Here is an 11,966-nt window from a genome sequence, read left to right as displayed (position 1 = left end):
TTTTTTTTTTTTTTTTTTTTTTTTTTTGAGCTGTAGGAAAGACCAGTGGGCACAACACACACCTTTTAAATCCATGCTTTTTCACATTTAGATCCACCATGATGTCAGTACCGGGTAAATATTTAATTCTCAATATTCTACTTAGCTTAAACTACCTTATCCTAAAATTAACTCAGTCTAAAAACTATTAGCATTAGCTAATCTAGAAAACAGAAAGCTATTTATTGCTATGGATCCTTGCAATCCGGAGAAGTTGATGTCCTTTTGCTGCAGCGGCTGGACGGAACTGAGGTGACAGCTGGTGCCATGCCCCCTTTTGCAGCCATGGCCTCAAACCATGCTCGGATGCGGAGGGGTGGGGCGCATGAGCACTCAGACACTACCAGAAGGTTCCCCCATCCAAGCTGCACTGGTTGGAACATTCCCAAGAGTGGGAATACTGCAGAGACACTAGACGAAGAACAAGGACATTATGATGTTCTATCTTGTAGCCACAGGCGATAAGAAGGACCTGAGTGCAGTTTGCTGCTGCCACACCCCTTATTCCCTGTTACAGGAAGCAAGAGAACAAGAAGGGTACAGGCACAGTCCCAGCAGACACTGATATTCAAAAGAATGTGATCTCATGCACATGGGGCACATGTGCACCAAGAGTGGAATTCTGTATGGCCACTCACTTGACTTCACATTAAATCTGTAAAGCAAGGGGTGTTAGAACTTATCTAACCACTAAACTAAACTGAAAGACCACAGCTTAAGCTACAATCTCCACTGTGGTGAAATGAAAGCAATTAATTTTCCCTGAGATTTTCAATGTGAAAACTTAAAACAGAAATGACACAACTGGAGTAAAATAGAAATAATCTTACCACGCCATCAATAACACATTGGGAAGCAGGTTTCCGAGGGTCCAGGGAAATTCCCATCTCCAAAAGCAACTCTTGATTTCCAGTACTTATTCCAGTATCAAGCTCAATGCGAGACTGAAGTGAATGAAGACTTTCCTCAGGATGCAAGAGAAAAGAAACAATCTTGGCAGAAGTCATATTTAGGATGTGTACTATCTGTAAAACCAAGAATAAAGTCATCTTCATTTACAGTCGTCATTTCTTTCAAGAGACAAATGGCACTAAGGTATCGGGCTAAATGATACGCTGTCCTGGAAAGAAGGTGTGCTGATGTACAGATAAATAAAAGTTAGGCTGATTAGATAAACTGAGTTTTAATTACTGTCAACATTGCATCCTTAACACGTGGCACATACTGGTCTGAGGCCACCCTTATGCTTCCAGAATAAGGGTGAAAGAGTCACATTACTACTAATATTCTTGCCTTCAGGTATGAACTGGATTAAGGCACAAGTGTTTTCTCTCTGAGGAAAGGAAGAATGCTTCCCCTGACACTGGATTTGGAGGGTGCAAGGATTTCCACTCAATTAGCACATTCATTGTCCACTGAGAGGTCTTCACCATCAGTATTTAGATAACACATTTAAAAACACACCTTCAAATTCAGTATGTAATCCATTAACAGGAAACATCTCGGTCGATTAGTTTCTGTGTCTATACCTCCACCCCTCTGCTGTGGATCCCAATTCAGCATCAGTTGTAACCAACTCTCCATTGGTTCTACAATTATACTAAACAAAACAAAAACAAACCATACATTGACATGTGTAATACAAATGAAAAAGGCAGGCATTCTACAACGAAGAGTCCAGTTAATTCAAACGTGTTTTCTACCAGTACTATAAAAAATTCCTAAGAGACAAAAATCCCAATGACTTCAATGGGACCAGGATTTCACCCAAAGTATGTATCCTCTATTTTATCTCCCTCTGATAAAGTAGTTTCACTTATTCAATGCAAGAAAATTATTACTATGACATTAAGGTCAAACAATTACACCTTAGGCAAGGCAAAAGTTAAGGTTTCAACAATAACTATCTTGGCCACATTGGGAATCCAGTATATAGTGTACGGTTTACACATTTTACATGAAACTGTAATAGAAAGCTACATATGAAACAAGAAATAGGAAAAACAAGGCAGCAGAATTAACATTGCTTCTGGAACATTAACTCCTGCATCTCCTGACTTTTGAAACCACCCCTCTTTAATGCGGTCTCTGTAGATTTAAACTTTTTTTTAAAAAAAGGTTAAAGGAAAAACAATTGGCCTGTGCTTAATCTGTGCATTTCAATGGTCCCAGTTAGTCTTGGGAGTTCACACCATACAGAGAAAAATGGAGAGGAGTGAGTATGCCTTTGCTGCTGCTCTTGGCAAGTAGACAGTCCCATCCCAGGCCCCCAATTCCAAATGGACCCAAGAGAAAAGAAGATTATTCACCTGATACTGACATTTGAAATTAACTCTATACATTCCCACTCTTGGGATGTGCTGTAGTACAGCTCTAACAGTGGAACATTCCATAGCAGTGCCTACTGGAGAGCTCTCACATCCCACACTTCTTCTCATTGTTTCTAAAGTTTTTAGTCCAATCAAAATAGAATGCTAATGCCCTTTTAGCATCTAGTCTGTGGAGTTTTGACTCGCCTAAATGCACATGAAATCTGACAAAGAACATCTGGAGACAAACTGATTGGTTAAGATAGAAATCAGTTACCACCTTGGGCAAGAATTTAGGATGTGGACTGAGGACCAACTTTGTCCTTACAGAAAACTGTGGATCCGCCATCAAGACCTGCAGTTCATTTACCCTTCTGGCCAATATTATTGCTATAACGAATGCTGTCTTAACTGATAGATGAAGCAGTGAGCACTAATTTATCGGCTCAAAGGGTGGTCTCATAAGTTGAGTAAGGACTAAGTTAAGGTCCCATGATGGCAAGGTGGCTATACAGTCACACCTCTCAAACCTCTCAATCAAGTCATGGGTAAATATGGTTCTGTTGTCTTCTAATACGTGGTAGGCTGAAATGGGTGCTAAACAGACTTTCAGAGAGGATACAGATGCCAGATAGTATCAAGTGCAGTAAGCAGGGACTGATTTGATGCAGACAATGAAGATCAGACCCCCAGAAGACAAATCTTACCCACTTGAGGTCATAGCACTTATGAGTAGATTGCTTCAGAAGTTTAGCATGATGTGTTGCACATCTGACAAACAAGATTCCCCCAGATCAGTTAGTCCTATAGACCATGCTGCTAAGTATAAGGACTGCAGGTATGGGTGCAAGATCTGGGCATCCTGCTGAGATAACAGATCTGTGGTCACAGGAAGAGAACAGTATACTCCCTTGGAGAGGTGAAGGAGGACTGGAAACCACTGCCATCTTGCCCATGCTAGAACAACCAGAATTACAAGGGCATTGTCTGCTTTATCTTCCATAGTACTCTTTGGATTTGAAGAAATGGGAGAAAGGCGTAGAGGATGCATATACCCTAGTAGAACAGGAACACATCTGAAATGGAAAGCTAACTAACTGTAAGCTAACTAACTGGTAGGGAAGGTTGCTGACAGTCACAGATACCATGAGTGTTCCAAGTCACAAGGTGGTTGACAGGGACTAATGGCAACCAGTGCCCTTCTCTCTTATATCCCCTTGCAGAAGAGCATGACAAGACTCAAGGCACATACACTCTGGGTGGATACTTCTGGTCACAAAACTGAACTGTGGCACATGAGGTGCACATGCACCACCAGTAGTGGAATGTGCACATAAGGAGAGCCACAATACTCCAGTAATCCCCCTTTTCATTCATAAACCATAAGAACCTTCAACGTTTTTGGATAAAGTGCTAGACAGTTTTATTGTGTTGCAAAACACATTAACCAATGGAAACCTGCTGCAATTTTCATATTTTTGATTTTAGTAAAATTGGCCATTTTCTCGCAAAACTACCTGAAATAATAAATCTGGTCATACGCACTATTGTCTCTTAATGGTTTAAAAGAAAACTCAGAGATTAATGTGCACAAAACTATAAACATACTTACCTACAAAGACTGTTAGGCTGTGGCAAATGGGTACTAAACCGAACCTCCCCAGTCATCTCTTCAAAAGCAAAGATGTGCTTTGGATCCTTTTTCTTGATTTTTTCATGCCTATAAAATAAAATTCTCTGTGGACAAACTGACTTTATGTACTCTTATTTTACTTACTGTAGTTCAGTGGTCTCCAACATTTTTACACCCAAGATCACTTTTTGAATCTAAGGGCAACCCAGGATCTATCCCGCCCCTTCCCCAAGGCCCCCGCTCTCTCCGTCGCTCACTCTCCCCCACCCTCACTCACTTTAACTGTGCTGGGGGAGGGGGTTCGGGCTCTGGGCTGGGGCCAAGGGGTTCGCAGTGTGGGAGGGGGCTCTGGGCTGAGCCTGGGGGAAAAGGGGTGGGGTGCAGGAGGGGGTGAGGAGTGCAAGCTCTAGGAGAGAGTTTGGGTGCAGGAGGGGCTCCGGGCTGGGGCAGAGCACGGGGGTGCAGGGAGATGGCTCTCGGAGGGGGTTGGGGTGCAGGATGGGGTTTGAGGTGGTGGCTTCCGGGATCACGATCAACCGATTGGTGACCACTGCTCTAGTTCATACAGTCACCTCCCCACAAAAAGAGCAACTCTATCAAACCCAGGCACCCTCTCTCATAGCAAATGTCTTACCAGGTAAATGGCTGTAGATTGTGTAAAAAGGGTCTAAATCCTGCAATACACTCGAACACCATTGTTCCAAAGCTCCAATAATCTACAGTAACAGTGTAGGACTTACTCTCAAAGAGTTCTGGGGCCTAAAAAACAATAATATACTATTTTTTAAATGACAAAACTCCAGAGAATGTATTTTTTTTCTATTTCTGGAAAATATATAATTTGAGGAACATGTGTAAGTAGGACTGTGTTAAGTTATGCCAAAGTAAATGTAAACATAAAAAAAATACTTACCAAATATTGTAAGGTCCCAACAAATGATGTACATAAACTTCCCTGATCCAGATCCTTGGCATATCCCAAGTCTATTATTTTGTGAATTATCTGTCAATATCCAAGACAAATGTTTGATAAAGCATGATGAAAAGGGAAAATACAAAGTAAAAGGTGCAGAGTCAAACCCAGGGATGGGGGGGGGAACAAATCCATGAACAAGATTTAAAACTAACATGAAATGCTACACAGAGCTGTTCAGCCATGTAAGCCAAACTCATTCATTTACATCAATGTACACGTACAATTCATTATTGTCCTGAAACTAGTTGGATTGGGCTTGACTGAACACAGCATCTAAACTTTTGGGAATTTACAAGATATAATATTTTGATATCAAGAAAAGTAAACCGAAATGAAGAATTGAAATGAAGAATACCGCTTTTACTAAAAAATGTATCCAACTGAGCACAAGGACAATCTTGATGTGTACCCTGCAGAAATCCAAAACATATGCCAGGATACAATCAATGTCACATTGCTGATACTGGCAGGAAGCAGAAACACTAGATAAAAAAAAAAAAAAAAAAGTTGATACTTTACAGTAAAGTAACCGATCAATTGATAAGTCTTCAAGGACGGGCAAACAGAATTTGCAATACACCTCAACGCCAATATAACGCTGGCCTTGGGAGCCAAAAAAATCTTACCGCGTTATAGGTGAAACCGCATTATATCGAATTTGCTTTGACCCGCCAGAGCACGCAGCCCCGCCCCCCGGAGTGCTGCTTTACCGCGTTATATCCGAATTCATGTTATATCGGGTCGCGTTATATCAGGGTAGAGGTGTATTAAGAAGGAATATGAACTTTATTAAAATCATGGTTTTCTTTTGCATGAGCATCATTCAATGGGATTCAGTGCTATACTCAATAAGAAAGCAGCATTCTTCATTTCAATTAGTCAAGGCAAAATTGTTACATGACTTCCAGATCTGATATTTGGGACACCAAAGGTGATATTCTTTGGCACAGTTATATGACTTACCTTTCCACCATCATCCTGCAGAACAATATTTTCAGGCTTTAGATCTCTGTGTATAATTCTGTTTTCATGCAAATACTGGATACCAGACCCTGAATAAATTCAAGCATTTGACATAAGAAACAGAAACAGCACCAGTACAAATCAAGTTATAAGAATTTCTAACACCTCTATATGATTTCCTGACCAAAAAAGAATTAATAAAGTTACGGTCTATGTATTTCTCTTTAAAAACAAGAATGGTTTAAAATATAATAAAATTTTGTAATTGGCAAATTTACACTTATGGCTCCAATACTAACCTTCACCTCTGTAACCTCCCCACACCCCATTAATAAATCAGAGAACCCTTTACCCTACCAAGTGCCAGCTGCATTTCCATGATAGGCCACCAACCAGCTGGCCTATCAACTGCCTGGTGAAGCACCTCATACAGATAAAGCTGTCTTCCTCCAGCCCACTCTCCTGCTGCAGGACGCACAGCAGCATGCTGTATTTTACCTGCCACACGAGGTTCCTCACCTACCATTTCACTAGAGCAGACCTCCCAGGCTAGTTCCCTCACTGTGCCAAAACAACCTGGAAATTCCACAGTACCTTCTACCCTCATCTTTCCAAAGAGGTGAAGGGTCAATCCTTCATGACATAATATATAAATCTACCTTTACTTCACTCACTCAGCACAAATTGGCCTCAGCCCTCCAAGTACTACATACACCTGAACTGGGGCCATATTTTTACCTTTCCGTGTGGAAGGAAGATGGGAGCTAGTAAGTGCAGCCTGGGAGCCTCCATATGCTTTAGGAAGCACATCACTGCCATATTCTGCCTTATATCCTCCCTTTAGGTCAGTCCCCATGTCAGGTGACACACAAGGGTGTCAAATTCACCCTAGACATCTCCCTCCTGCTCAGCTAATTTAGCCCTGGTCTACACTACAAGGTTAGGTCGAATTTAGCTGCGTTAGGGCTATTTTATAATGAATGTGTCTATACAAGCAACCCTGTTCCGTCAACCTAAAGGGCTCTTAAAATCGACTTCTGTACTCCTCCCCGGCGAGGGGAGTAGGGCTAAAATCAACCTTGCTGGGTCGAATTTGGGGTCGTGCAGACGCAAATCGACGTTATTTGCCTCCAGGAGCTATCCCAGAGTGCTCCAATGTGACTGCTCTGGACAGCACTTTCAACTCCGATGCACTAGCCAGGTACACAGGAAAAGCCCCGGGAACTTTTGAATTTCATTTCTTGTTTGGTCAGCGTGGCGAGCTCAGCAGCACCGGTGACCATGCAGTCCCCCCAGAATCGCAAACGAGCTCCAGCAAGACACTGGATCTGATTGCTGTATGGGGAGAAGAATCTGTGCAGGCAGAACTCCGATCAAAAAGAAGAAATGCTAATATAGATGCCAAAATCGCACAGGGCATAATGGACAGAGGCAATAACAGAGACACACAGCAGTGCCGTGTGAAAGTCAAGGAGCTCAGGAAGCCTACCAAAAGACAAAGGAGGCAAACGGTCGCTCTGGGTCAGAGCCCCATACATGCCGCTTCTATGATCAGCTGCATGGCATTCTAGGGGGGGACCCTACCACTACCGCACCACTGTCCGTGGACATCTGCAAGGGGGGAGTCTCATGCAACACGGAAGAGCAACTTTATTTTCTTCAGGAAATTGTTTAACTCTCTTAGATTTACAAATAGGCCTGAGAACTCCTTTGGCTTTGGGGATCAGGAAATACCAGGAATAAAAGCTTTCCCCTCTGAGGCCTCGTGGAACTTCCTCTGTGGCCCCGATTGAAGAAGCAACCGGATCTCCTAATGAAGGAGGATCTTGTCAGAGCGGTCACTGAAGAAAGATAGGGAAGAGGGTGGGGGGTTTATAAATGAACCAGAGGGAATATTCCAGTTCTACCATGCTTAAGACCCACTGATCTGATGTTATTTGGGGCCCCCAGTCTTAGAAAGTGGGATAATCAGTTAGAAAACAAAGGGCAGAAAATAGAGGGAACTACAGACACTAGTGTACTGTCCTCAACAAACCCATCAAAATGCCTGTTTGAACGCAGCAGCTGGAAAGCATGAGCCCACTAATGCTGAAGAGGAGGATGGTAGAGACTGCCCCGTATAACTCCTGCCCTTTCTCCTTGGCGAATCTTGAGACTGAGGAGGAAAGCCCTGGAGTCTGTATGGCTGTTGAGGACCAAAATGTTTCCTTTCTTTCACCATAATATAGATCCCTGGAATCCTGTAAGCTACAGAGCCCATTGTCCATTTTATCTTAAGACAAACAGGGACCTTTGAAAGGGAGGTCCATGATGGTCTGCTGGACTTCTGGCGGAATCCTGGATGACTGTAACCATGAACATCTTCTCACCGTAACAGCCAATACCATGGTTTGAGCCACCACATCTGCACTGCACATGATGTCCTGGAGAACAGTTCTGGCAATCAACTTGCCATCATCTACTATTACTGCAAACTCCTGCTTACAGTCCCCTGGCAAATAATAAAATTTAAAGATGTTGTTTTCCTAGAGGGTGGAGTCAGAGCAGCTCAGAAGTGGCTGTTGATTTGATTCCTGAGCTGAAGACTCCCTGTGGAATAAAGTTTGCATACAAACAAGTCCAGTTCCTTTGTATCTTTTTGCCTGTCAGTGTCGATGCTTAGTACACATCTCTCCCATTTATTAGCAGCTGTCACCAACAAGGAACCCAGGGGAGGATGGGAATACAAATATTTATATCCCTTAGAGGGGACATAGTATTTCCTTTCAGCACACTTTGCTGTGCGGGGTAAGGAGGATGGTGTCTGCCATAACACCTTGACCGATTGGCAGGACCACCCTGGCAGGGACTGCTGATACTAAGATTTCCACCACTCGGGGGAGCTTAAACCTCTTGGAGATGTGACATTTGTCACTGATATGGGACTCCCCCAAACACTTTAAACAGGCTGGATGTGGATCACTAACTGGCATGGGTTTAGTGCAACTGTGGCAGGACTTAAACCCCAGTGAGCATAGCATCGTTCTGGTACCAAGCCAGTTATCTAAAAAGAAACTTAGTCCAAAGACTTAAGACTAGACTATCAGTATAACTAGTAGGGCTGTCAATTTTTTTTGAGTTAATCACGTGAGTTAACTGTGATTAATCGTTATTAATCAGTTTTAATTGCACTGTTTAGTAAATTTCAATCGGCATTCTAATGTTTAATATTTTTGGATTTTTTTCTACATTTTCAAATATATTGATTTCAAATACAATACAGAATACACAGTGTACAGTGTTCACTTTATATAATTTTTATTACAAATATTTGCACTGTAAAAATGATAAACAAAAAATAGTATTTTTCAATTCACCTCATACAAGTACTGTAGTGCAATCTCGATCGTGAAAGTGCAACTTACAAAGGTTTTTCTTTGTTATATAACTGCACTCAAAAAATAAAACAATGTAAAACTTTAGAGCCTACAAGTCCATTCAGTCCTACTTCTTGTTCAGCCAATTGCTCAGACAAACAAGTTCGTTTACATTTGCAGGAGATAATGTTGCCTGCTTCTTGTTTACAATGACACCTGAAAGTGAGAATAGGTGTTCGCATGGCACTGTTGTAGCTGGCGTCACAAGATATTTGCATGCCAGATGCACTAAAGATTCATATGTCCCTTCATACTTCAATCACCATTCCAGAGGACATGCGTCCATCCTGATGACAGGTTCTGCTCGATAAGGATCCAAAGCAGTACGGACCAACACATGTTCATTTTCATCATCTGACTCAGATGCCATCAGCAGAAGGTTGATTTTCTTTTTTGGTGGTTCCGGTTCTGTAGTTTCCGCATCAGAGTGTTACTCTTTTAACATTTCTGAAAGCATGCTCCGCCTCATCTGGCGCTTCAGATTCTTAAACCTTGGGTCCAGTGTTGTACCTATTTTTAGAAATCTCACATTGGTACTCTCTTTGTGTTTTGTCAAATCTGCAATGAAAGTGTTCTTAAAAGGAACATGTGCTGGGTCATCATCCGAGACAGCTATAACATGAAATATATGGAAGAATGCAGGTAAAACAGAGCAGAAGACATACAAGGAGTTCAGTCACAAATTTAATTGACGCATTATTTTTTTTTTAACGAGCATCATCAGCATGGAAGCATGTCCTCTGGATTGGTGGCCGAAGCATGAAGGGGCATACGAATGTTTAGCTTATCTGGCACGTAAATATCTTGCAACGTTGTCTGCAAAAGAGCCATGCGAACGCCTGTTCTCACTTTCAGGTGACACTGTAAACAAGAAGTAGGCAGCATTATCTCCTGCAAATGTAAACAAACTTGTTTGTCTGAGCAACTGGCTGAACAAGAAGTAGGACTGAGTGGACTTGTAGGCTCTAAAGTTTTACATTGTTTTATTTTTGAATGCAGTTATTTTTTTGTACATAATTCTACATTTGTAAGTTCAACTTTCATGACAGAGATTGCACTACAGTACTTGTATTAGGTGAATTGAAAAATACAATTTCTTTTGTGTTTTACAGTGCAAAGATTTGTAATAAAAATAAATACAAAGTGAGCACTGTATGTGCTGTAATGAACTACACAGTGTGTATGTGGGCATTTTCACCCCAGACTAACCTGACTTAATGCAGATTGAAACCTCCAGACAAGCCCTAAGTGTCACAAATTATCCCAGTAAGCAGGACAAAAAGAGCCTTCCACTACTAGAGATACCTGCTTTGTTTTGACAACTTGCTTTTGCTGGAACACCAAAACAGTTACATATAGCGAACATGAAAAGGCAAGAAAGGCAGCAGATTACGTACCAATGTCGCAAAGCAGAGAAAGTATTTGACTTTCCTTAAGTCCACAGCAATTTTCTGGTTTGTTTAACAACTACAGAAAAGAAAAATATGTCTAAGTTGGCAATGCAAGAATTATTTGTTAATATCTTCTGTCCTCAATCACCACAACATGAGAAAACAATTAAATTTACAATTAAATAAACTGGGCTACAGAATTAATTGGTCTTGTGAAAGAATAAAAGGTACAGAAAGACAAAAGTATATATGAGCAGGAAAGTGGTTTGAAAAGAAGATTCCAAGTGTGTGAAGGCTGTTTTAGTTACATATAACACAGTTTTGTAAGCAGTTTAGAGGCCAGGCAATGACAGATTCAAAACTGACAGCCATTATGGGGAGCTCATGGCCCTCAGAGTCTGCACATTCCCCAAAATCTTGACAAATTCAAAACATTATATGAAAGCAAAACAATGAAATTTATGACTGGCCCAAGTCTCAGGAGCAGGATCACTGCTTGGAGGATCAACTGCTCTAAACAAATAGTCTAAACCATTTCTGAGGAGCCAAGAAAAATCAGGCCAAGTGACAAGAAGAAACAGGAAGGAGCAGATCCATACACATACACACACACACACTCACAACAGGAGCATGATACCCTGTAGTCCCTAGGTTAGTACTCCACGAAAAGAATAGGAAGGAAACACACGGGGCCAGATTTTTGCTATGTCTAATGTAAAGAAAGGGGGTGAAGGGGCTGTCAGGGAACCAGTTACAGCTCCCCGTTCTCTGCTTGACCCAGAATGATGGCTGCTTTAATCTGAACAAGTTGGCTATGGACCTTAATGGACCATCCACCAGCAGGAACTACATGGCACCTTGGCCACACACACTAGCACAAAGACCAATGGGTAGGAAGGCACAGAAGCCAGCTATATGGGCTCTGCACCTGCTGGAGACTCCCTCTCCCGAACTCTAGGATATCCCTGACTAGGGCATTGCAATTAGTCTCCACAACCTTTGCACCACCTGAGCAGTGCAGAGAGCCTGCCCCAGTGTCATGCTGGTGCGTGGAATGTATCAGAAAGAGGTGTGCTCTCTTCTGCAATGACTGCATAACCCTCCAGTGCTGATCCACCCAATGCCGGCCTGCAAGTTACTGCCCTTACCAGATCAACTGAGTTGCATTAGGCGAGGTATTTCTAGTAGGGATAAGGAGGTGCTGGTTCCGTTATACAAGGCACTGGTGAGACCTCATTT

At 42.0% G+C, this 11,966-nt stretch overlaps 1 protein-coding gene across 2 annotated transcripts in view; it reads right to left on the bottom strand.

Annotated features, from left to right (window-relative positions):
• Positions 1 to 11,966, bottom strand: part of LOC113406891 (inhibitor of nuclear factor kappa-B kinase subunit alpha) — a 75,172-nt gene that overhangs the window by 43,498 nt on the left and 19,708 nt on the right. For both annotated transcript variants that reach the window (XM_026653737.1, XM_026653736.2), the window contains 7 exons: positions 10,734 to 10,803; positions 5,921 to 6,009; positions 4,895 to 4,984; positions 4,616 to 4,740; positions 3,961 to 4,068; positions 1,504 to 1,639; positions 870 to 1,064 (listed from right to left, as the gene is read on the bottom strand). In XM_026653737.1, the coding sequence (XP_026509522.1) occupies positions 870 to 1,064; positions 1,504 to 1,639; positions 3,961 to 4,068; positions 4,616 to 4,740; positions 4,895 to 4,984; positions 5,921 to 6,009; positions 10,734 to 10,803 (813 nt within the window). The remainder of the gene's footprint in view (positions 1 to 869; positions 1,065 to 1,503; positions 1,640 to 3,960; positions 4,069 to 4,615; positions 4,741 to 4,894; positions 4,985 to 5,920; positions 6,010 to 10,733; positions 10,804 to 11,966) is intronic.

Source organism: Terrapene carolina, unplaced genomic scaffold, assembly GCF_002925995.2.
Source record: "Terrapene carolina triunguis isolate 2854851 unplaced genomic scaffold, T_m_triunguis-2.0 Scaffold148, whole genome shotgun sequence".
NCBI lineage: Eukaryota > Metazoa > Chordata > Testudines > Emydidae > Terrapene > Terrapene triunguis.
The sequence above is the reverse complement of the archived record's forward strand: the minus strand, read 5'-3'. Positions and strand labels throughout refer to the sequence as shown.